The sequence below is a fragment of the Leguminivora glycinivorella genome, chromosome 7 (assembly GCF_023078275.1).
Source record: "Leguminivora glycinivorella isolate SPB_JAAS2020 chromosome 7, LegGlyc_1.1, whole genome shotgun sequence".
In the NCBI taxonomy this organism is placed as follows: Eukaryota; Metazoa; Arthropoda; class Insecta; order Lepidoptera; family Tortricidae; genus Leguminivora; species Leguminivora glycinivorella.
Genome location: NC_062977.1, coordinates 23,155,930 through 23,183,428, shown reverse-complemented (window position 1 = coordinate 23,183,428; position 27,499 = coordinate 23,155,930). Strand labels below are relative to the sequence as shown.

The 27,499-nt window shown below is 40.2% G+C and overlaps 1 protein-coding gene across 2 annotated transcripts in view; it reads left to right on the top strand.

The window, feature by feature from the left end:
* Positions 1 to 20,708, top strand: part of LOC125227734 (beta-1,3-glucosyltransferase) — a 47,908-nt gene extending 27,200 nt beyond the window's left edge. For both annotated transcript variants that reach the window (XM_048132042.1, XM_048132041.1), the window contains exons 3-11: positions 11,328 to 11,437; positions 12,054 to 12,245; positions 13,020 to 13,168; positions 13,558 to 13,747; positions 17,202 to 17,337; positions 17,750 to 17,903; positions 18,552 to 18,661; positions 19,686 to 19,852; positions 20,468 to 20,708. In XM_048132042.1, coding sequence (XP_047987999.1) covers positions 11,328 to 11,437; positions 12,054 to 12,245; positions 13,020 to 13,168; positions 13,558 to 13,747; positions 17,202 to 17,337; positions 17,750 to 17,903; positions 18,552 to 18,661; positions 19,686 to 19,852; positions 20,468 to 20,623 — 1,364 coding nt within the window. In that variant the 3' untranslated portion in view covers positions 20,624 to 20,708. The remainder of the gene's footprint in view (positions 1 to 11,327; positions 11,438 to 12,053; positions 12,246 to 13,019; positions 13,169 to 13,557; positions 13,748 to 17,201; positions 17,338 to 17,749; positions 17,904 to 18,551; positions 18,662 to 19,685; positions 19,853 to 20,467) is intronic.
* Positions 20,709 to 27,499: the final 6,791 nt, after the last annotated feature.

Below are 27,499 nucleotides of genomic sequence, written 5' to 3'. Positions count from 1 at the left end.
ATGTGCGTTTGAATGTTTACCGAAGCAGCAAAAAATGCTGGCGCAAAGATAAATCAGGATAAGCCATCAGCGGCTCCATTTGATATTCGCAAAGTTCGATGCGATTCTGAATTCGGTGCTGTAAGTGGTCTAAATGCCTCCAAAAGCACTTAAGTATATAGCTGTTATGTCATACTAGCTTTTGCCCGCGGCTTCGCTTGCATTGGAAAGAGACAAAAAGTAGCCTATGTCACTCTCCAACCCTTCAACTATCGCCACTTAAAAAATCACGTCAATACGTCGCTCCGGTTTGCCGTGAAAGACGGACAAACAAACAGACACACACACTAATCCATTTATAATGTTAAGTATGGATTACTTATGTATAAAACTAAGTTTTATATGAAAACTTGTGATTTTAGTTAAAAAATACATTTGAATCCTTGGACGCTCTTAAAGCTACCAACGTGATGCACCAGCCAAATGATCATAAGGATACGCAAATATCCCTTAGCACTAGATTACTAGTATAGTGCAACCTTTTGAGCCACACTGCGTCAAACATTGTCCAAACTACACCTTTTGAACCTTGGGTTATTGGGTATCTCTTCAGAATCCTATGAATGCCAAGATGGGATGTTACGAAACAACGTCACCTATCTCAGAGTAAAATCTTCAGTTTGACGAATAACCTATGCAGCAGACAGTGCTAAAAGCGCGGCCCGGTCCCTCGGGCCCAGAATTATTGATGCCACTCGGCGACATCGCTTAAATGCGGCTTTTCGGGTTTAAGAATTTATAGGCGTTAAATTGTGTGTACAAGACAAATGGTGGCGGTTTAGTTGGCCTGGGATCTTTGCCAATTTTTGGAGGGTGCTGAAAAGATGTGTATGAATAATCAGACGCTAGTACACTCCTCGGGCCCGGAAAAAAAACAAGAAATATCTCTTGCTTATACCAGACTAAAGAAGGCTCTTTTCTAGTTTTGACTCAAACATCAATGTTTCGAAGTGGCGGGATTATATCACCAACAGTTTCAACTTACGTTCGTTAAAATAATAAACGAACTTACCAAGTCCTTAATACGATTAAATTGGTAACAATCGTAATTGACGACACAGGGTTAATATAATATTAACATCACTACTGATTGGAAACTTGAAAAATATATCAAAGATAGCACAATCCGTCAGCGATGAAAGAGATAGCCTCACACAAGAAAGTAATTTATCCACTTTATATGTATTTTCAACTCAATATAATCCCTTCATATGTGTCAAAGGTTTTAGGTACCTACCTATATACTGATAGCCTGGTAATGTCAAAACTTTTAAGCCCGAAAAGGATTTCGGAGGTTGCCGAACGCTATCAATAATTCTGGGCCCACGGGATCTCCCAGCTGCTTTTAGCCCGCATGGATGTGTCGTACCACACTATAGTCTGATGGAGAAATTAAGAATTTTAGTAAAAAAAAAGTACGGTATATTCCACGTCTTTTTGGCGGATAAGCGCGAGTCATTCTCACCACAGATCTTCAGGTCAGGTTGACAGTCAGTCCTCAACTGTGCATTTCTTTAGAAACTTTTGCGTCTTTCGGAGCATCATCAGCAAACTTTTATCTGCGTATAATGCTGATTTGTATGATACAAATGATGTCGATGTAAGAATACCAAATCTTTTGATTGATATGTAAGAATACCAAATCTTTTGATTGATCGACTGGCTTGCCTCGAGAATTGTTTAGTAACAAAACAAAGCCCTCAATAAAATACGGTCTCAAACCTCTAAAGCACGAATTCTTTAGTTTCAAATAAAGATTCAAATGCATCGACTTTCGACTTTTATCAGAGCGCAGTTCATCCACAATAAACAAAAGAGCGTAAGCTCCAGCACTTTTGCCATCTGAGCTTGTCTAGTAATGTACATTGTTCCAAAGGGCTAAGGTGTAATAATGATTACTAAATTGTCTTTCGATTGTAAGGACATATGACGTTTTGAAGCGGAATGAGTCCCCCAACTTGAAGATAACAGTGTTCTAGAATGTTATTCAAAATGCTTGCTGAGTGCCCGCGAGTCAATCGACAGCAGACCTAAGATCAGTCTTAGTTGTAAGGAAATAAGGTGGCGCCATACTTCACCCCCCCCTCCCACCGAAAATGCAGGGAGGCTCTCGATGCATCCCGGTCTGAATTTACTCAAGGTCACCCAAGAAACGACTGTGCCAAGAGATTGCAGTAGCATGTCTAGTATTATGTCAACAATTACCAATAATGTTTTCAAACTTGCCATATCTAGATGGTATCCTGATCCAGATGTGTACGAGTTATAAAGCGATGGTAATACTGACAGTTATTCTTGATTTGCTGTTCGCAAAGTTATTTCTTTCGTTTGTTTTATTTCACTTTTATGTATCTTGCGGAACAGTTCTATACTAGTGTTGGTTGAGAGCTGAAGACTTGGGGTTTAAAACTAGACTCTGTTTTTCAGACTAATTGTTAAATCGAAGCTTGGGTTACGTTTTTAACATGTTTGAGACCAGAATCTTGGTGGTGAATTATCAATTTATTTATGAAGACGTGATAGAACTATAAGCTGGAAGCGTTGCCTGACGGACATGACAGACCGACAGTCACACCTTAAGGGTTCCTTCTCACACTTTGGCGCAGATTTTAAAACTATATGATAGTATCCTTTTTCCCGCGGCTTCGCACGCGTTAGAAAGAGACAATAACTAGCCTATGTCACTCTCCATCCCTTCAACTATCTCCACTTAAAAAATCACGTCAATTCGTCGCTCCGTTTGACCGTGAAAGACAGACAAACAAACAGATCTGAGCGGCCGGGGCGCGTAAAATATATGAACACGCCTTATTATCTTGACAATAGAGGCGTGTACAGACATTTGTGAGCACCTTGAGCGCTCCAATCACAGATGTCATATAAACCATAGATCAAGCAAACGTATCTACTTAGCGTGTCAAATGAACTCAGTGAAATCCACTGAGTTGTCCGTCTTTAATAGCAGCTTGCAGCTTTCGGGCGTCAATTTTTGTAAGTTGAAGTCAACAAAAACATTAAAAATGCCTCGTTACATGATATTTAATTGCAACAACATAAAACTTATCAACACTCAAGGGCCTGAGACATATTTAAAATCACAGGCAAGTAACAACTTCAGTACAAAATCTGACACGCTCGGCCGCCATACAAATAAATGAACTCGTTTCTTATATCTAAATCTAATTCTGTGGCTCCAATATATCTGATGGTGACTGGACTTGTACGACGCATCGAGTAGTTCTTTAGACTCAAAGACTCGAGTTTTGAACAACACTATTTTCCTAATATGGAACGTCGTCGAGGTTATTGTCTGTCGTTATAGTGGGAAATTACTTGGGAGTACATTTTTTGGACTCAAATCAAAATGAAGACAGCTTTTATAGTTTTGGGCTTTGAAAGTATTCAATATTTTTAAGTAAGTTTAGAATTTTATGCGGATTGTGCGAATTGCTTTGCAACTAGTTTGATGACTTTGATGTGACAAAGTGTGGGATTGTTTGATAAATTGTGTCAATACATAGTGAAATCAAGGGGATTGACGAATAAATAACTAATATTTGTAAAATGATGTTTACTTCAAGGGTGAACCACATTTCTAATTACAATTGAAAGTCCATATACTTACTATTATTTTTAGTGCGAAAATGTGTCTACCTCATCAGCTCATCATGCTTAAACCGCTAAAACAATATAATATACATGAAATTTGATACAAAGTCTGTTTAGTGTTTAAATCCCGAGAAGGATACACTTAGGATAGTTTTTATTCCAGAAATCATACTTTAATAGGGTTAAGACTTATTAAATATCACCCTAAAAGTAAGATAGTCGAGTCAGAGCCTGTTAAATGATGTATCGTTTTGTTCATCTTGAATGATTGCCTTTAGTTTTTATCAGGCGCTTGTGCATGTTGTATTAAGTCTGCGTGATATTCGCAAAAGTTAAATATGTATGTTTAAACTGTAATAGATCATGTAGATATTTAATCCTCAAAACTCAATTGACTAGCCTTTTATATCATCTAGTTTTAATATATTACTCCTGCATTTTGTTAAAACGCCGACACGAATTGGCCAATATAATGGCACTCTTTCGCCACTCCGTACAAATTATTCACGAATTTCACGACAGAGCCGAAGTGCGGATTGTTGTCCATTAATAAATCGTTATTGCCTTTTAAAATATATATCAGTTTATTGAGACTTTACTTTTATAGGTCTTTTTGATGATAATAGTATTGCATACTTACCGTCACAGTGTTTTCAAATACTGTTACTTTGGAAAGTGCATACTGAATTTGATTAATTTAATTTCTCTAAGTGTTTATCATTAGGTACTACGATCGTGTACTTGTTTTTAGACTTATTTACATGAATGAGTTTATGAACCCCTCAAAAGTGGTCCCTATATTTCAAACTCATTTATGTATACCGACTACAGCAACGCAAAAGGGCCCTCCTTTTGTGGGTAGATATAGTATGATATTGAATGATATTTCAAAAAAAATGTCGGGTCATGTGCCAAACACCCTGTATATTTGGGCAATAAATCTCAAAGAAATAAATAAAGTCGCTATCCATTTTATATTTCAGAAACCCATTCCATTTAACATTAACGGATCGTTCGAATCCGTTTACCGTCTTATAAAAATGCAGATCACCCGCCGCTCACACTTGAACTCGAAGAAATCGGGATTTTCCATTAAAATGACTCATAAAAGATGGGCTATCAAGATCTGCTGTATTCCAATTTCTTGGAGTCGATCGTGACGATGAGCCAATGAACTATAAGCTGTTAGGTGTCGCTTGCGCTACGACCAGTAACGCTGTGTCTCTTATCACCAGAGATCGGACGGATTTGCGAAATTCTTTTCTTAGTGACTTACGTCATTTTAATGACTTTTAGTATGAGATGACGCACAAAAATCCGATCTCTGCTTATCACCTTTCATAAATCATTATATTAGTGTGATTACCTCGTTCACAGATCGTATAATAGGCAACTTTACGCAGTTGACAAAGTTATACCAATACGATACGGGTCTAGTGCATCCTCCTTGCGTTATCCCGGCATTTGCCACGACTCATGGGAGCCTGGGGTCCGCTTTTGACAACTGTCGATACGGGACTACACGCTGGTTTGATATTTGAGATTGATAGTTGAGGCTAACACACCGGAGGTTTGCATCGAAATTGAAAATCAACCGAAAATTCCAGTTATTGAAAATATCTAAATCATTAATGTCAACATTGTTAACACTGTCACCGGTATATGATTTGGAATGTACAGGTACGTTAAAAAATCCGATATCGGATGCTTTCATACAATATATTCTATATTTATCAATCCATTTGTTCTATTCCTATTGGTTCCCGTGAGAGTTCGTTTCTGTATTCGCTAATACATGGTATCTACGGGTCCCCGAATCAAACCAATGCCGCGGGGAAGAGGCATGAATAATGTAACTTTGGCGATCACCTCTCTGTCTATTCACAAAACGTTTTCTACCATTTTCTATCTTTTCTCTAGCGTAATGAGAACCCTGGACTCGCTACAGTTGGTGTTTGTTTATTTACTTATTTGGTTGGCGCGATAACCCAAAATGGCTCGGTCCACAGAGAGCGGGGCACGTCGGGAGGCAATTTTATCGCGCGGCAAACGTGCTATGTATACATGCCTCGGCTACACGTCTATATTAGACGTTTGTCGCACGAGCACTTTGCCTCGCGACGTAACTCGCTCTGTGTGGACCTGGGTCCAGACAGAGCGAGCGAGTATGCTGGTATTGAGCATACAGGTTTCGTTGATCGGATTTAGATGAGTTCGACACCTCAGAACTCGCCTGCTTGGGTATCTGGGTATGAAAGTCCACTTAAGCGTCTCCGCTGCGGTGGCTGTGTGGGGTCGCGCTCCCGTAAGGGTGCGGTGATGGGCCATCCTTGTCGTGGATGGCGCGAGTGGGGTGAGTGCCAGTTGCAGACCTACCGTTCATGTTCCAGTCAGCGAGCATGATGACACGACTCGCTGGTCGTTTGCATGTACACAGACAAGGAACTGATGCGCGTGTATTGCGCAATAGTCCAATAGGAGCGTCCATGTACAAGTGTGCGTGGGTTCAAGAGCTTGCGACAGACTTACACATCACACCGCATGTCCGATCTCCTTCCTTCCTCTTTGGTAGGATTGCACGCGTTTACGGTTAAACACTACATGTTGATAGCATAAAACCACCGCGTTTTACTCTAGAATGGAAATAAGACGCTAATAATGAAATGTTTGTCAAGGCTTGCGTAACTCAATAGAGGACTAGACGGATTCCAAGATGTGCGTTCAAGTAAGTAAGTAAACTATTTATTGTACCACCAACATAAATATACAAGACATCAAGTCTCTCCGGAAGCGTATTTTTTTACTTTTTACAAGCTTTTATTCAACTTGCCTTGTTAGTATGTTAGTGTGCGTCAAAGCGTAGAAGCTAAATTTGACCCACTTTCCGGTTTCCGATTGAGCTGAAATTTTGCACACATATGTAAATTACGTGACAATGCAAAATTAGGGTATCATAGAGCTGATCTGATGATGGAGCAGAAAGGTGGTCATAGGAACTCTGTCATGAAACGGCGTATCTCATCGAGTAAGGGGTTTTTAGAAACGTCTCGGAGAGCAGTAGATGACTGTTGAACGAAAGGTACAGAAAGCTTGTGCCGAAAATTAAATTTTTACAAAAAACTTATTCCTTTAATATAAAAGCCCTGTATAGTCCCGCTTATACTGGACCTGTGTCGTTAAACTTCGTGAATTCCCCCATAAGGTGCGACACATTAAAATCGCATTTCGGCCGCTTTACGGTGTCTCCAGCAATATATGGCCCGGAAGATGAATGCCTCCTGATAATTCGGTGCATTTTAAGTAATCGTTAGGCCGTGTTTTGCGATATGGCGTGACATGAGCGTATATTTTGGCTGGAATATTTATTTTACGTATAAATGTCGCGCCTCGCGACGGAGTACAAATCGTTTCGGTGGCAGGTAAAGCAACCATTCGTTGCTTTCTGTTATTACGTAAGAAAGGTGCAGGGGGGCCATATCGACGTTTATTAAAATTATCAATATCCTACTAAAACTAGGTATATTTTTCAGTACGGTACTTTTTGCCCGTACATGTACGCAGATCGAAACTTCAAAGGGCCATCTGTACTGGAAAACGTCGTGAGATACACGTGCGAAAATGAAATTGGTATCTCGCGTCGATTTAAAATCTATACATGAAAACGTCATACGATACACGTGCGAAAAGGAAAGTCGTATCTCCTGTTTATTTAAAAAAACTCCCTTCGGCTGTTTCTGCCACTCGTTTCGAACTTCCGTTTTTCCGCACTTATATCGTATTGTACTATCTGAATATATAAAAGAAGAAACTGACTGACTGACTGACTGACATATCAACGCACAGCCGAAACAGCTGGTCCTAGAGATTCAGAATTTGGCGCGTATTAGGTTCCTTATAACGCGAAGAGGAGCACTAAGAAAGGATTTGTAAAAATTCACCTCCTAAGGGGGTGAAATGGTGTTCCAAAGTTTATATGGGAGAACAAGATTAGATTGGTACGCGGGCGAAGCCGCAGGAAAAGCTAGTTATTCTATACAAAAGACATTTTGGCTAATAGGGTCGTTCAGAGTTCGTCGATACTCGATGCGTCCAAAGGTCTATTCACTTATTGTACGATTGAATTGAAGAAGCATTCCCATATCCTGAAATTGTACTTCAGATTTGTACTCATCGTTTAAAAAGCGATTTTTCTGCATTACAACATGGATAACTTTACCATTGCTGCGGGCGTAGCACACTAGTTGGATAAATTCGCATCGGTGCGTCCCTATCACACTTACAAATAGTGCGAAAAGGACGGCCTGACGTTATATCTTTTATCACGCGACCGTTCTTATCTGCCAGGTTACAGGATGTCGTGTTGCCGACAAAGGAACGTCCCCTTTGTGTCGAGTTAATCTCGCGGGGTATTGTGGTCGCAAACTAGTTGCTAAAGTGGATAAGAAACACTTCACACAATATCGGATGAAATAGAGATATAATATATACTGATGCAAAGCTAGGAAAGTAGTAAGCTGATTAAGACGGTATGAGATTTCGCATGCGAGTTTCACACTACATATAACATATATTGTATGATATTTTCAAATTAAAGGGAAGGGATTCTCAATGTAACTTGAGACTCCAGGGTGGCTAGCCGAATGGCACAATCGCTCACGAAACGCTCACGAAACGAAGCGCTAGTAGATATCTATCTCTATCGCGCTTGCGTATTGGCGCGACAGAGCCAGCGGCGTATCGCTTTCGTTTGGCGTCGGAGAAATGCCATTCGGCTACGGGGCCTGTGCCTGTTAAGATGTATTCTTAAGGGTAAATGTTGCTATTGCTATACGCCACCCTAAGGCGTTTAAGAATTGAGGGCAGACATGGGTAAATTCGCAGTTCGCACACATCCAGCAGGCCTCCGTGGCGCAATTGGGAACGCGATGGCTCCGGCAAAGCCAGATAGATGGATAATGTAACTTGAGACTCCAGTGCCTGTTAAGATGTATTCTTAAGGGTAAATGTTGCTATTGCTATACGCCACCCTAAGGCGTTTAAGAATTGAGGGCAGACATGGGTAAATTCGCAGTTCGCACACATCCAGCAGGCCTCCGTGGCGCAATTGGGAACGCGATGGCTCCGGCAAAGCCAGATAGATGGATAATGTAACTTGAGACTCCAGTGCCTGTTAAGATGTATTCTTAAGGGTAAATGTTGCTATTGCTATACGCCACCCTAAGGCGTTTAAGAATTGAGGGCAGACATGGGTAAATTCGCAGTTCGCACACATCCAGCAGGCCTCCGTGGCGCAATTGGGAACGCGATGGCTCCGGCAAAGCCAGATAGATGGATAATATCGCTATTACAATATTTATTACAATATTTCAATACACTGATTTAAACTTTCACGATTATTACACATCATTATTTTTAAAATCGGGACTTAATCGCGTATAACTACATATTAAACTGACCTCCAACGTTTCAAGGACGGCGTTGTCCCCGTGGTCTCGGAGAAGACTGGCTTGAAATGACATCAACACCTTCTGACAGCCGCGCGAGTTTTTCGAACTACCCGCACTTGGTTTTGATTATCAACTTGAACTGTTTGCGCACTAGGGATGTTACTCTGTCGACATACAACACTGACGATATTTGATAAAGACGGTGTACACGCCATTATCCAAAGTTGCAGGAAGCCTAAGATCACCTAAGGACGTTATACCGTTTCAATCACCTGGCGTTTATAAAATTGATTGCAGTTGTGGTAGCTCCTACATTGGAGAAACTAAGCGCACCATAGAAGAAAGGGTAAAGGAGCACATCGCGGCTGTGAAAAATCGTCAGGTCAACAAGTCTGCCGTGGCTGAACATTTGTTAGAGTCAGGGCCAAACCACTGGATCGAACTACATGACCCTAAAGTCCTTTCCACGGAACGCCATTTCTACAGTAGAAAAGTGCGTGAAGCCATTGAAATCAAAAAACATCGCAATTTCAATCGGGACGAAGGGTTTAGGATCTCATCCACATGGAATCCTGTCATTAATAAGTGTAAGCCGAAAATAATATCGACGGTCGTTAAATCAAATATCGTCAGTGTTGTATGTCGACAGAGTAACATCCCTAGTGCGCAAACAGTTCAAGTTGATAATCAAAACCAAGTGCGGGTAGTTCGAAAAACTCGCGCGGCTGTCAGAAGGTGTTGATGTCATTTCAAGCCAGTCTTCTCCGAGACCACGGGGACAACGCCGTCCTTGAAACGTTGGAGGTCAGTTTAATATGTAGTTATACGCGATTAAGTCCCGATTTTAAAAATAATAATATTTCAATATTACAATATTTATTACAATATTACAATATTTCTGTACTTTGTACAATACATGTACCATGTACCATAGGACCTGTTATAATTTAACGCCATTCTTTTACGAATTAGGTACTTAAATATTCGCACTAGAATGATAATCCTGATTCTTATAGGGAGAGTAGGCAGAACACACGAAACTACTCAAGATTCAGTGCCACGGCAATAATTAATGACATAATTTTAGTAACTAAATCCATACTATAGTGTAAGTTATCGATGAACTAAATATCGAAAGGAACTCACTAGTGTCACTTCGTTCGTGCCAGAAAAATATATAGGTATTCTAGAGATGTCCTATTGTTATTTTCGTTTTGGCGTTGGTTTTCGGGACCTGTATATTCAAAAGCCAGAACTGTCAGTACGTATCTTCATTTATCGCATCAAGTATAGTTCAAACCAGGCCGTATGCCAATTTGCGTGACGTTAGATATTATACCTCAAATGGACTATCCGTGTCAGATTGTCAGATTACGCCGCGTCGGCTCTGACCGATTTATCATAATCTGACGCTAACCTAGGGCTCACGTAAGCACGGGCTTAGGGTTGTCACAAGTAGAGCGCTCCATATTACCATATTACAAACGGGACAGCTGGCTAGAAAGTAGACCAAATGCACGTAGCCAAATGGCACAAACGCTTACGAAACGAAACGTGGATATCTATATCTATCGCTCGTGCGTATTAGCGCGACAGAGCCAGACTAACTTTCGCGGCGTTTCGTTTTCGTTTCGCGTCGCAGAAATCCCATTCGGCTACAGCACCAGGTAATTCCCATGAAGGTACTGCTAATTTCGTTCTTAATATGGTAAGTGATAATGTGGTACATTAGTATACCAATCCAATACCAATGAGAGGCCTTTCTATTTTGTTGGCAACCCTGGCTTAGAAGTTAACTCGATATTGACAAGTGATGTACATGACTGTGCGAGATGGCGATGACTCAGCAATTATCATTGTTGCGCGCCCTTTGTTTGGACATGATTAGATATATTATAGTGCTCATAATACTTCATAAATAAAACACAATTTTTAACAACCGGTTTGGTTTAGTCCTTAGTGACCCGGCTTGCTAAGCAGTAGCTCAGCAGGGCTATTAAGTATTTATGTGATGAGCACAGATCTTTGGTTCCTAATTCATGGAACCATCCCTATAGATTGGCCCATTGGTCGACTATCTCCTAAATAAAGAGAGGAGAAGCCTATCCAATACTCAATAAACCCAGAGCGGCGTTTGCCACAATCTGTCGTTTCTACACCATCCCCCAATATCAAGAATAATACATTTAAAGTAGGTAGGTATGTAACTAAACTATGTATTTATTGTTGCAGATTCAAGAAATGTGGTGTTCATCATAATAAGCCAGCAGGAGCCCTATCTGGCGAGCGTGGCCTCTCGCCTAAAACAGGAGATCGAGAGTCAAGTCTTTCGAATCGAAAGGGTAAGTGAAACAATAATATACTCTGAACAACAATATATACAATACTATGAATACAATATTATGTTTATGTTCTTCACCCATTAGGCAGTGTTAGCATCAGGCGAGTGAAGATCTAGGGCCTCTCCAACAAATGTTGGACTTATTCTTATAGACAGACGTAGCTATGAATAGAATAATCCCTCCTTCAAAGAAATATTTATGCAGGAGGTTCACCTAGAGCCCTGCATCTGACTGTTTTGCGTTCAGCGGGTTATGCCACATATATGCCACAAAACTAACGTTGTGTCGAGGTTCTAGCAAGGCATTCACTGAGATTGCTCTCATACGTTTGCGTATGTTTGATATTAACTCAGCGTTGCGCGTTCCTGTTAGTTGATCGCTCGCGTCAAAGCTACCAGTCATCAATTTAAATTTTATAGGTTGAAGTGTAAGTTTTATGCCCCCACTCTATTACCATTTGTCATAGGTCGCAAGTGCTCTTGATCACATAGTTACTTCTATACTCTTTACATTCTCCAACCAAAGTATGCAGCTCCAATAATATCAAACTTTCGAAGTCTTCAATTCTATTATCATATATTCTACGCTGTTGCTTATCATAATTGTAATTCCACAGCGGAACCCCATAGTCCACCTAACTCACGAGGACTTCCCCGTCCCCGGAGCCTGGAGCATCATACCGCTGCTCAAGCCCCTTGTCACCAAGTACAGAGGGGGTGACGTCAGATGGGTCGTGTTTTTAGAAGAGCATACTGCTGTCCGATGTGAGAAACTTCTAGAAGCTCTGACAGCTGCTGATAGGCAGAAGGTGAGTCAAAAACATCCTCACAGGAAACCCAGAATACTGAGAACTACTCCGAGGAATCTCCAATAGAGTATTCCTAGCTAATTTTTTTACCTTACAAAGGTTACCTCTATCTAGGAGCATGATACCACTGCTCAAGCCCCTTGTCACCACTTGGTGACAAGGGGCATGACGTTAGATGGGTCGTATTTTTAGAAGAGCATAATACTGCTGTGCGATGTGAGAAGCTTCTAGAAGCATTAGAAGCTGCTGATAGGCAGAAGGTGAGTCAAGAGTTAAATTCTACTAACGATATTAATGATGTTGTTCAGAGTTATTAGAAAGAAGGATAGGTCGAAATATGGGTCGTGTTTAAAGAGTCCGGTCTAAAGAAGCAATGAAAAGCAATAAGTAAAAACATCACCGAGTAACTGACAGTCTGGTAAACTCAGGCGAACAGTCAGTGACGACAGTGACCTCATTAAAATTTGAAGGATTGACGTGGTAATGACTCGAGGACCGAAAATAACAGCTATACACAAGTATGTAGACCCTGAAATGAAAATAACCCTGTTGCTATGTTCTCAGTATTCTTTAGGCTGGTTTTAGTGTCACGCGGACCATCCGCGCGGAGCGATCCACGCGACCAATTTGTATGAAATTGATGTTGTCCTGTCCGCGCCACTCTAAAATGCTCCCTGAATGAAGTTAACATATTAGTCCAGTGCGGATCGCTCCGCGCGGTCGGTCCACGTGTCACTAAAACCAGCCTTAATTCGAAAAATTTCTACGAAACAGGATACGAAGTGGATCGGCTATCCCCTCAGCGACGATGAGCCCACCATCATCCACCACTTCGCCATGTACGAGGAGTTGGAGGAGGAAGGTGGATTCGTGTATCCTAACTTCGCTAGCGGTTTCGCTATGCGGATGGAACTTATTGAGACGTGAGTTAATCCTTTTAACAACCTAGCTCCATGAATTTCTTTGAGTTCCTTAGTAAAGCAATGTGTCTTTACGTTGTAGTAAGTGTACCATGCCTTATCCACACACACAGTGAATGTACATTTAATAACAATAAACGTTATACTCTATCCGAAGCAGTTCTAATTTACTCTCCACATCACATGGCGACCGTGCCAGGATTGTAGTGTGTGACGTTAAAGAACACAACCAATTGGTTATAAGTATGCTTTTATTTTGGATATCGTTCCTAAGTGCTATACTAAAGACATGTGAGTGTATGTGTGTGTGTTAGTGCACACTACAATGTTTTTGTTTAGACTCAATGCCTTTATATCAAAGATATTTGTTAACCGCCTTTTTTACCCCACAGCCTCCTACAACAAATAGAGAGCGGCCAGCACAAATTAGAAGCGGACTTTTCCATCGACCCTGGATTCGAGTTGGCCCAACTAGTGTACGGAGACAAACGAAATCCCGGGCCCTTGTTGACAGCCGATCTCAGTTTCTGTATAGTGTCTGGGGACAACTGCGCCACCTACCCGAGGCAGTTTGAAACGTGTGTAAGTGTTTATATTGCGCGTACAGCATGGCGGACCGTGCGGCGTGCATGTCAAATAATTGAAGCTCGTACAAGTGTCCTAAGTCGACGCTGTATAGGATGGACGTTCGCCCGCTCCGCTGCGCGCCCTACGCTACAACGCTACACTCAGGCCTCATAAAACGCTACGCGTGTTGGGTCGAATCAAATTGTAGTATTTTTTCTACTTGTCGACAGTAATCTGTCAATTAGGACACCACAGACTAAACTATAAGTGCTAACTTTTCAGTATTGGATACTCTATGGCAGTTCCGACTCAATTATAATAAGCCCATTATAGTTGACTTTAGTTAACTGTAATAATTTCAAAAATAGAACTTCATACAATTTCTATACTAATTTGCGATACCTGGCAAATTTTCCTGCATCTGAAACACATTTTTTTTTATCTGTCGCGTTATCGGCCAATCAGAGACGGTTATTACAAACAATTGGTTGCAAGGTAATTCGATGTTGATTGTTGATACAACGGTGAACGACTCTATTAACATTAATTTTAACTTGCATGAACGATGATATTTCCGTCCATTGATGATGTAGATGATGACTCGTAGAAAAAGTATTGTATACAATAGTGATATAATTAAGCTTTTCACTCTCGTACCGTACTATTAGGCCACTCGGCAAGCTTCGTGGCTTAAGCATGGTACTCGACTGACAAGCTTTGTATTATATCACGATTGTATAAAATACTATTATGTGTCTGTGACTGTGACCTGAATCACACTATAAAATATGATGCTTATCGTGGCACTAGCATATTTTGTTACACGGTGCTACTAAAGCGATTGTAGTGGCACTGCCATCATACGTTATAATTTAAAAATATGATGTTTATAGTGGACCTGACACATTGTCACTTCAAAATATAATCGTCAATAGATTGGCATGCCATGCACACTTTGTCAATAGTGGCTCGCACACTTTGTTCCTTTCTCAATTTCAAAGTTTCAGAAAAAAGCTGCGTAATGTCCATGTAAATTGTTAAAATCTAACTATTAATAAGCTAAATGCCCTGCAATTAAGCTTTTATATTAAGCTTAACTAATCTTCCCAATTATCGATATTGTGATAATAATAATGCGGATTAGCATCCCACGTACAGATTTGATATCTATTTCGATCGCCGATTATGGCTAATGAACAATAATAATTGGCTACATTGTGCCTAATTACTGTGTACTGTAGTTAGGCATAAACAGAGATGGGCATCAATCGATTGATTTTTTAGTTAACTAATCAATCGACTAAAAATATCAATCGTCATTATTCAATCGCGATTGATTTAGTTGCGATTAAATTAGTTGTGGGAATGTTCGACTAACAACTAAATTAGTTTTAGTTTCAATCGACTAAATTCCACGAATAAATCGTTAAAACTACACAGTCGACCGTTTTTGCATTTATATCTTATTTGTAACTACAAGTAGGTATGTATATATGTATATATCGCTTTTCGGTGAAGGAAAACATCGTGAGGAAACCGGACTAATTCCAATAAGGCCTAGTTTACCCTTTGGGTTGGAAGGTCAGATGGCAGTCGCTTTCGTAAAAACTAGTGCGCCAAATCTTGGGATTAGTTGTCAAAGCGGACCCCAGGCTCCCATGAGCCGTGGCAAATGCCGGGATAACGTATGTAGGATGATGAAGTAGGTATGTATATAACATTGGAGGTACTCGTATGTTGTAACTATGTTGGTTTGGGTGGAATTTTGTGGATTATTTTGAAGTAGATACATTCGACCGATTGAGCTAAAATTACGTATACACGTTTAATTTGTAATGCTTGAATGACAATGCAATATTATAACGATATATCGGTAACGAAAAATAGCGAAAAACTGCAGTGTTCACAAGTAGCAAACAAAACAATTAAGTATGTTATTGCAATGTTAATACTTTGAATTATACGATACTGAGTAAATCTTAGACATAGAAATTACCAGTATTTTGCTGTCCCTGTCGATAGTAAAACTCTTTTTAGTGGCACGTGGTGACAAAACATTGGGCTAAATGACTAATCCTACTTACCTGGAAATAATTTCATTTTGGTGCAAGGGCCGACGCATCTTCTAAAAATAAGACGTTCTATTGAATCAAACATCTGCATATTGTTTATCTATTATCTACGCGCACTATTTTGTTGTCATTAAAATATTTAAACCTCTTTGTAATATAAAGAACTCTCAGCGTTAATTATTGTTCATCTTCCTTGCAGCATTCTACATTAAAATTTATATAATGGCAACAACGAATTTCACGATGTTTTTATTGAATTCCGTTAATTTTAAGGGAAGGTTCCTTAGGTCAAATACAATGAATTGCTCTAAAAAACTAGCGACTTAACTCTTACGGTTGTAGAATTATTCAAAAAATAAATCAAACAATTTTTTTTTGGAAATGTATACCAGTCAACCGGGTACTTTTATTGTGTTTTTTTAATGTTATTTTACTAATGCACAAACAAAGGACCCATTTTTTATTTACCCTTAGATAGAGAAATTTAATCCAATTTCAAAGTGATTGTAGTAGCAAAATAATAGTTAGAACACCGATCTAACTCCTTAGAAATGGTTAAAATATCTTAAGTAGGTAATACATGATGATATGTTTAAACATTCGTTAAGATGTCCTAATCAGTCTGTCAACATTAGTTGCGAGAAATAAGTCTAACTAATTAGTCGATTACAAAATTTAGTTGTCCGAAATCAATCGGCAACTAATTTAGTTGCAACTAAATTAGTCGCGCTCTATACAACTAAGATTGATCATTCGTGGTTTTCAATCGTCAGTCGCAATTAAATCTTGTAATTTTAATCGTTAATCGTTAGTCGATTACATTTTGCCCATCTCTGGGCATAAACTATAACCGGCTTTGCCAGTTAAATTTAACTCTGAAACAACTTAAGACGCTACAGGAGCGAAAATGCTAAAATGGAAAGGGAATCAATTTGGGAATTTTAGTTAAATCTACTAGTGTTATTAACTAGATTTATCGAAAAAAATTGTCCAGTCAGAACTCTGTTAAAAGATATTGCGAAAAAATCTTTAAAATCTAGGTTCCGCTTTCGACTGTTTCCTCCTTCAAAACTTAATCAATCGTAATGAAATTTGATAATCTGAATAACAAGAAATTATCTGTGTCGGACCGATTAGTTTTTTTGGCTAATTGTTACCAATTTTGAATACCACACCTTTTTATGCGCCATAATCAGTAAGGCCGTTTTTGGAAATTTTTGATGGGCTCTAGCGTCTTTAAAAATAAGAATATCAAAAAAATCAAAACGGTCCGACACAGATAAAAATAATAGTAATCTGTGTTAAAGAAAGTCTTCAAAAACCAGCGAGTCGAGAGCGTTTGTATGGAAATTGACCCCTCCTGTATCGTCTTAAGAAAGATATTATTATTTTGACAGGGCAGTCCCATACCTGAAGAGTCAATCTTCTTCGCAGTCAAGACGTGGAGCGGGTTCCACTCCTCACGAGCGAAGGTCGTTAAGCGAACCTGGGGGAGGCATGTCACCAATCTGATGTTCTTCAGTGACCAAGCTGGTATGTCAAAATGGAAAATAAAGTCAATCTATAAAAGTCTTAGGACAGGGTAACGCAGGAGTATTACTTGTTCGCAGTCCCTGTTTTCATTTTTGAGCGAAGGTTGCCCAGAGGGCACGGAGAGGGCATGTTTTTTAATTAAATTCATTAAAATGCCATGATCAAAATCGATACTTTGTTATGTCGGTACATCAGTGGTCGTATCATGGTCGTGTTCTTGTCACTTGTCGTACCATGCGTCACTTTCGCACTTACATACTTGTTAGAACGTGACAGACATCGTGACAAATGATAGGCACCCGTCCATCTTAGTCTTGCAGAGCACTGCCGTAGTGAACTTTACTCAGAACAGTGCTTAGGATAATTGTTTTTTCGTTTATTTAAGGAACACCTTATACCTATTTGTTTACAGACCCATCACTTCCGGCAGTAGACACGGGCGTTCCGAACACAAAAACAGGCCACTGCGCAAAAACGGTAGCCATTTTGAAGGAGGCCGTGAGCCGCGTACGCAACATGCCGCACGTCAAGTGGATATTCCTCGCTGACGATGACACCATTTTGGGGTAAGCATCATTTTATATACAGTGCACATTTGTGATTTGTTTGTGTGTATGTGTGTGTGTGTGTGTGTATATATATATATCTATTTTTATCTATAGAGTAGCTCAAAATACTACTGCAAGTGTAGAGGACTTTGGTCAGTCATTATGATGCACACATATTACTTGCTTACGATTTAAATAAATAAATTATAATAAACATGCGTGGATATACTTTGATCTTTCAGTCAATCGTATTTCATGTGCTGTAGAGCACAGTGAAGCGCACTGAATAGCTTTTCTTATAAAATTCCCCAGGAGGAATTTCTGACTGTGGAACGGATCAGAAGATTCTATTCTAGGCTCGAATTCTGGCAGGGTCGCCATGTGATGTGGGGAACTAAAGGAGAACTCGCTTGTATCGAATATAAGTTTATTTCTGTCTTAAGTTACACAGTGGATTCTTATATAATATAGGGCGAGATGAAACAGTGTGAGAAAGATTATGCACTCACACTATAACAAAATAAAACCGGAATAAAATTTGCTACCTCATATTCCTATCTATCATTGCTGTCGATTCTATAGCTAAGTACTGGGCTGGTAGTAATCCTTTATTTCCCGGCTTCTGCACTTCCATAGTAATATTAATTTACAATTTTATTGCCTTAGTGTGCAGAGGCTATGCGAGATACTGAGCTGCTACCGCGGCGGTACCGACATCACAGTCATAGGCGAACGATATGGCTACGGATACGTGAATAAAGAAACTGCTGCCAAAGGTATGTATATCCATACTCCGTACTATATCCATACTCCATACTTACTTATAATATTATAAATGCATTTCAGTTATCTTTTATTTGTATCAGTTCGTATTTTTTTTCTTCATCATGTATAATTTTTTTAGATGTACTTTGACACTTAGAGACTATACATTTCTAACATCTCTTATTAATCATAGTAGCTTTGTACATACTTTGTATAATTTATTGAAATTAATTTCCATAGAGTACCTAGTCTGTTAATATTTTTTGATGAATACTTTTGCATGTTAAATTGTATCTTGTTTTTTTAATGCATGTTAATTATAAGATGTAATGTTTTGAAAAGTGGCCCGCCGAGTTTCTTGCCGGTCCCATAGTGGAGAAGATTTCAGTCTCCCCTCAGTTGGAGTCCCCCATCTTCTCGAGGCTGAGGCGTAGGGTTAGAGCCAGCGTAGCTTCATTTGACGTTCATATGCGCATTGTAATATGCCTACTTAAAAAAAAAATATTTCATGGGAAAGTGTGTGTGTATGTTTCTTTGTCCGTCTTTCACGGCAAAACGGAGCGACGAATTGACGTGATTTTTTAAGTGAAGATAAGGAAAGGAGGGAGAGTGACATAGGCTACTTTTTGGCTTTTTCTAACCCCCCACTTCCCTAAAATAGGGAGTGGAAGTTTGTATGGAGCTATCCACAATTTTCGAATTTAACGCGAGTGAAGTCGCGGGCAAAAGCTAGTATTTTATACTGTATTCTATCTATATTGTTTTGCTTGTGTAAATACATATAACATTTACCTATACATTTTGAGCAATATATGCCCAATTGCCCATCACTTGTTTTTAATTACCCCCTTGATTTCTTGAAAATTCCATCAGGTGATGAATCGCCATGATACTAGGATAGGGGATATGCAAATCAAAGATATTATCGATAATGTATCAAAGCTTAGTGGTAAACTGTGCCTCGAGGCATTAAGCCTTACATTTGTAATCTTAAATTGTGCAGTATAGTTAAATAATTAAACAATGAAATATTAGGCTACGACTACATTACCGGCGGCGGCGGGACGGCGTTCAGCATCGCAGCCGCTTCGCTCCTCTCCCGCTGTGTGTGCACGGCCTTAACGTCACCCGACGACATGACGTTAGGCGCATGCGCGAAGGAGCGCGCCGTCTCGCTTACACACTATCCGCTGTTTCATCAGGTGAGAAAAAAGTTTACCCAATCGTACGTTAGATGGCGCTGTGCCGAGCGCGCGGATTCCTATATCGCGCTAACGGTGTGTCAACGTAGAATATATAAGTAGTTGGATGAATTATGTACATGTTATGAACATGTGTATGTTATGAATATGTTATGAAGATTGAGATTGTGAAGTATAGGAATCTTTATAATAATCGACTTTGGAGGATAATATGACTGGGCGGCTTGCGCGAAAGAGCGCATCGTCTCCCTCACACACTATCCGCTGTTTCATCAGGTGAGTGTGCTCTTTAGCTGCTGAAAAAGGTTACGAAATTGTACGTTAGATGGCGCTGTGCCGAGCGCACGGATTCCTACATCGCGCTAACGATGTGTCATCGTAGAATATATAAGTAGCTGGATGACTTTTTATTTGGAACGGATTTTTTGACTAGATTGATTGTAATGCATCGTAATGAAAGTTCTCATTAACCCCTGGAACGCCGTTGTCAAATATTTGCTACTGAATACCTTCAATCTGTAAATTACAGTTTAAATCGTCTGGGACAGATCTGGAACAAGGCGGTTGAAGGGCACATTACCCTAGCTGGGACTGATTCGAATACTCTTTTCACAGGCTCGCCCGCAAGACTACCCCCGCGAAGTGTTAAGCCGCGACCGTCCACTCTCATTCCATCGCCATTCCTCACCAGAGCCCTACAAGGTCTACGCGACCTGGTTCCAACACGACGACCTAGCTTTGAAACACCGGTATCCTAAGGACGAACTATAAGTACCAGCTGAACAGTTCCCAAAAACTTTGTACATAGCCACGTCAGCAAATTTTAATTGATGCTATTTTGTTACCAACATTTAGTAATACAGCGCGTAAACGTAATAAGGGCGATAAATGAAACCAGGCGTATAGTTCAATATTGTTATCATTAATTAAGAGGTGTATGTATGTATGTATAAACTCTTTATTGTACAAAACACAAAACACAAATATTTACTCTTGAAACACTGACTGTGTTACACTGAACACAGTCAGTGAACACAGTCACTGAGTGTGTGAGTAACATTTTGGTTATATAATGAAACGTTTTTATTTTATACTTGTATGAGAGATCATATCAATTCAATTATGCGACCGAGTATGTTAAAGGGGTATAATATGCAGCCTTTTGTCTAAAATAATAATCAACGTTTTTACTTCAAGAAAGGTAACTAACTTCCAAGGAACAAATTAGCTTTACTCAAATGTCATATGACCTGTAGTGACTACTAATATGATGAAATAACTAACTTCCAAAGAACAAATTAGCTTTACATTAATTTGACTTGACCGTTATTCGAAGCTTATTAATTGAGAGAGGCACGTCGTTTCCCGCCATTTTATTGCTATCTCTTTCTAACTTATGACTTTATTTCACTCTTTTTTCCCCTACTATTCACCACCTGGCAGTAGGGATGAGTTTGATTTAAAACGAAATCCGAGAATAGTTCGTCATTGGCGTCTCGTTTCCCGCCGCGGTAGGTCGTGCTAACAAGAAGCACGACTCAGATAAGTCCATTAGTGTTTAAAATTGATCTTCTTGCAAACTCATTATAAGTTTAAAAATTTGTTAGTTAATCGATCAAATCGAATATCTAGTGAAAGGTTACCTATTGTGACAACTCATTCACGTAAGTAATCATCGAGTGACTATTTTGTTTTTTGTACGCTACACAAAGGGTTTCGAATCTACCCTCCAAAATTATTTGAAATATTTTAATTATTTAAACGGTTTTTGCCGTTCGATTTTGATTGTTGTTTTGTATTGTAGAATTATGGATGAGGTAGAAGGAAAGCCAGAGGACAAACCAGCCGAGAATGTCCCAAAAACAAGGCGTAAGCGTGTATCTAGTGCAAGTAGCAGTAATAGTACGGACTGCTCCAGTTCCTCGGGCTCGTCGAGATCAGATTCGAAACGCAAGTGCCGGTATCGCAGCAAGAAAAGGGGGGGCCGAAAAAAGTCCCGTCGCAAGCTCCATGAGTTAACTAAACAAGTAAACGAGCTGCGAGCACTTGTTAATCCTAATAACTATTACGCTCATGAGGAGGATTGTGATGCATATTCTGTGGTTTCAGACAATGTCAGTCGAGACCTTTATACCGAAGCGGAACCTCAGCCGGGCCCGGGCCCGTCGAAACCTTTTGTCTTAGGCCTTGGTACTAAATTAAAAGAACCAACAATACCTGAGGCAACGGAAGGGCAAATAAAACTTTTGTGTGAGGTACAACGCTTTGGTAGCAAGGGCTGGAATGACATTCGCTATGCCGAAACTCAGAAAATCTACAGTAGGTCCCCAGGTTACACGGATTTAGAAGTTAACGAAGAAGTTAAACCATATGACACATATCCACATTTGGTGCATTCTGACAAAGCGTATGGCGCCCTTACGTTTTGTTTGATAAAACAACAAGAAGCCCTGCACGCTGCAGTGGCAGAAATACTGGACTTTACTAGGTCAGGTGGCGAGTTTTCGTACGAAAGTTTTCGCGACAAGGTGAGTAGCGTCCTCTTGGCCGGTGACCTTTTCAAGGTATCCGAAGACATGTTACAACTTGTTTGTGGTCATAGAGCTGAGGTTATAAACATGAGGCGAAATGGTATCACGAAGCATATCAAGGAGCCCTTGCTTAAGGCGGCTATACGCAAGATACCTCCGTCCAGTTCGTCGCTGTTCGACTCCGAAGCCTTTTCAGCCAAGATTGAGCACCATGGTGGAGTTCGTAAGTGTTTCTGGCCAATAAAAAAGACCCCTGTTTCGCAAACAGACGAGGCTAAGGCCACGCCAGGCGCTCCCTCGCAGGGAGCATTGCCTCACAAAGCGCCCTCGCAGGGCTACTGCAATCACCCGCATTCAAGCAACACTCTTACGTGTAATTCTCATGCTTGCCAAGAAAATGCTGCCGCGCAGCAATGTCATACCCAGCGGGGAAATTACAATCATAACTATCCTTCGCAAGGATGTAACACTGCATTTAAAAATGGGCCCAGCAGTTCATTTCGTGGACGACGATCGAGACAATATCAACAAAGGCCCCAGTATCAGCCCCGAGCTGCTCGAAAACGAGGTGCTTCCCCCGCGGGGTACAGATCCAACAAGCGAGGTAAATATTGACATAAGGTTCAGGGCAGGCCGGCTGGCACAGTTTTACAAAATATGGGAGAACATGAACGCACCGGACCACGTGTTGCGGATGTTAAAAGGGTATCGCATACCCTTCCTTCAAAAGCCACCCCTAGTTTATCCAAACCATTGTGGCGACAACCTCAAATGTCCGCAGTCAGACGACATGGATCAGATCATCGGCCAAATGAAAGATCAGGGTGTCCTAGAGGTAGTGGATCCGTCTCCCAGTTTTATATCAACCATGTTCCTAGTGCCCAAAAGCGACGGCTCGCCCCGGCCTATCTTCAATTTGAAGGCCTTAAACCGGTATGTAATGACCGAAAATTTTGGATTAATAAACGTGCACCGTGTGCCAAATTTCATCCAGCCGAACGACTGGCTGTGCAAGGTGGACTTGTCCCAGGCATACTTCCATCTGCCAATAAAGCCATCTCACAGGCGGTTTCTGCGCCTTATCTATGGCCAAGAGCTTATGCAGATGACTTGTCTTCCGTTCGGCCTCAGCACCGCGCCGAAAACCTTTGCGACATTCACCAACTGGACGGCGCAGATTCTAAGGGACATGAATATAAGGATAATAGTGTACCTCGACGATTTCCTTATTGCGCACCAAGAAAAGAATACTCTTGTCAGGAATGTCCAGACGGTAGTAAAGAAATTAGAGACACTAGGGTGGCTAATCAATTATCAAAAATCACAATTGATTCCTCAAAAAGCGCTGGTATACTTAGGCGTCTGGTGGGATGCATGGAGAAACCAGAAAAGGCTTCCGGACGAAAAGATTCCATCTTTGTTATGCAAGATCCAAGATCTGCTTTCCTCTGCGAAAACCAATCGAAAGAACTTGGAAAGATTAGTGGGACTTTTAAACTTCGCAAGTTTCATGGTTCCAAAGGGAAGGCTAAACTACCGAGCCCTGCTAAACTTTCTGAACTCTGTGCCACGTTTTTCGAGTCAGACATATGCCATTCCGGACAGAGTAAAGGAGGACTTGACCTGGTGGTTGCATCATTGTCGCGCGGCTTCACCGATCCACCTACCTCCACCGTCGCACTTTTTAACAACAGATGCGTCAGATCTGGCCTGGGGTGCCCAATTAGACGATCAAGCTTTGACGGGATTTTGGACAAAGCCGGAACAAAGGTTGCATTGCAATCAGAAGGAGATGCTTGCCGTGAAAAGGGTTTTAGAAGGTCACTGTCAGTCCCTGAGCAACTCTACGGTACTTGTTCAATGCGACAACAAAACCGTGTTAGCATATCTACGCAACCAGGGCGGCACAAAGTCGAATCCACTCCTAAAATTGACATTCCAGATATTTTGCATCCTAGAGCAATACCACATCAATCTGAGCCTAGTTCACATTCCGGGAAAATACAACAGCCATGCAGATCACCTGTCACGACTGCGCCAGGCCCCGGAGTGGCATCTGCTTCCGGGCGCTACGGAGAAGGTATTTTCAAAATGGGGTGTTCCCCAGATCGACCTATTTGCGTCTCACCAGGCGCATGTGGTGATAAATTACGCTTCACTGGACCAAAGCGACCCGAAGGCGTTATTTCACGACGCGTTTTCACAAGTGTGGAATTACAACCTGGCCTGGGTGTTTCCACCCCTATCTGGTCCCGAAAGTGCTAGCACATCTCAACCAAGCAATGGGCACATACCTGTTAGTAGTACCACGATGGGATCGCGTTTATTGGCGAGCGGACATCAGATCACGCGCTCTAGCAGCCCCCTTCACTCTGCGATCACTGGAGAGGTTCTTGATCGACGTCACGACGGGATTGCCTCCACCGAAAGTGCAGGAAATGGTCGTGGAAGTGTGGAAGTGTGGGGGTGGTCGGAAAACTTAACTGACTGGAATTCCGATCAATTGAAATTACTCAAGCGATCTTGGCGTACGTCCACCAGAAAAACCTACGACATAGCGTGGAAGAAATGGGTCCTTTGGGCCACTAGTCACAGTGTAAACTTCAAGAAACCGTCTGGTTCGGACTTAGCGAAGTATTTATCTGATCTTCACTTAATACATAAACTTTCGTACAGAACTATATTGCTCTACAAATCAGTAGTCTCCACGTTATGTAATACAGAGGATTCTGGCCTACTGAGTTCGCACATTCTTGTTAAACATGTTCTAAAATCAATTGCATTGCAGAAGCCCATAGGCCAGAAGCCCCCTATTTGGAATATTGATTTTCTTCTTGATCATCTTAGCAAATGTAAAGTAAATTTGGAGAGTGCTTTCGAATCATGCAGACACACTGCAATGTTATTGCTGCTTTGCTCTGGCAGGCGAATCCATGATTTGACATTGTTAAAAATTGATTGTCAGCACTTTGTAAAATCTGATGATGCTATTGTATTTTGGCCGGCATTTGGATCAAAAACGGACTGCGCTGATTATAGGCAGTCGGGATGGAGATTGTTACACAACTCTGAGTGTCAAAACTTGGACCCTGTATTTTGGGTAAATCATATAGTTTCTTTACTAAAATGTAGGCGTGATTTGGCCAATATATGTGATTTATTTGTTACTCTAAGAGGTGATGTCAAAAGTGCATCTCGAACGATTATTTCCGGTTGGATAAAGAGCTTGTTCAAGGAAGCAGGCATTACAGCGACGCCAGGCAGCATTCGCTCTGCTGTGGCATCAAAACATTGGGTAGACAATTTCCCTGTAGACGAAATTCTAGCGCGTGGTAATTGGCGCTCAGAAAATACTTTTTGTCGTCACTATAGGCGTGAAGTGATGCCTGTATCCTCTGTTGATTCTGTATCACACTTGTTTGAACCAATTAAATAGTTAACTATAATCTATTCTTAGAAATACTTTTAGATGATTCATGATTTCTTGCTAATACTTGCAATAAATGGTTGATTGGTGAATCTGAGGTCTTATACATTTCTATCCTAACAATCATCATGGTATAAGGTCACATTGGCGTCCTCTTTTTTCTTCACCACCAGGCGATAACAAACAGGTCTCAATTAATAAGCTTCGAATAACGGTCAAGTCAAATTAATAGCCGCGTTTTACCTACCAATAAAACGCATATTAATTTACTTACCTTATTCGAAGCTTATGAGTAAACTCTGCCTGGTGACATTACTTAATTGCGAGCCAATGACGAACTATTCTCGGATTTCGTTTTAAATCAAACTCATCCCTACTGCCAGGTGGTGAATAGTAGGGGAAAAAAGAGTGAAATAAAGTCATAAGTTAGAAAGAGATAGCAATAAAATGGCGGGAAACGACGTGCCTCTCTCAATTAATAAGCTTCGAATAAGGTAAGTAAATTAATATGCGTTTTATTGGTAGGTAAAACGCGGCTATTAAATAATCAGACATAAACAGGGTTGTAGAGTTGTTTATAACGAAACACTAAAACATTAACTTTTTAATTACATTTTCATTAATCCATTTCATAAATTAATTCAGACAATTTTCATTGAATAAATTTATAAATTAATTCAGGTATTTATTAAATAATCAGATTAAGGTACTTCAAATAATTTCATAAACTAATTCAGACAATTATTATTATTATATAATCAGATTAAGGTACTTATCTCTGTTCGTGGCGCTGGTAGAACTAAATATTTGTGTAAGGGAATATTTGTGTTTTTGATTTACTCTTAATTTTCACCCCATAATGAATTTTTGAAAAAAATCTCAGCAGCAATGTACTGTAAACGTGGTTGCGATGACAATCAATGACAACTGTCAACGAGCGTTTAACGGGAGTGTGTTTGCATTACGTTGCGGGCCGAATTAATTTGTATGGATAAAAAAAATATTTCAATTTTAAGTAAAAGTTATCTAATTACATTTTATACGTCCTATACTCACCACCGTTAAGAGGTTCGCCCGTATTAGGTTTACACCCTGTATAAGTCGACTTTCATAAGATATACAGGGTGTAAACCTAATACGGGCGAACCTCTTAACGGTGGTACTAAAAAATGGAATTAGATAACTTTTACTTAAAATTTAAATATATTTTTAATCCATACAAATTAATTCGGCCCGCAACGTAATGCAAACACACTCGCGTTAAACGCTCGTTGACAGTTGTCATTGATTGTCATCGCAACCACGTTTACAGTACATTGCTGCTGGGAAATTTTTCAAAAATTCTCTATGAGGTGAGAATTAAGAGTAACTCAAAAACACCTCTTAATTTATGATAACAATATTGAATTGTATGCCTGGTTTCATTTATCAGTTATTACGTTTACGCGCTGTATACAGGATAATTGATATAATTAAGAAAATAAACATACTAGAGAACCTTAATGACGAAATAAAACATACAAAAAAATTCAATTCATCAAGTAAATCTTGGTAACAAAACAGGAATAAAAACAAACGATTTAACTTCTCCCTTAATTTTTGTACAAACTTTTTGAGAACTGCTGACCTGATTATGGAATAGATAGCTCCAGAAGTCACCAAGGCTCCAGGTTAGTCACAAGTGCAATT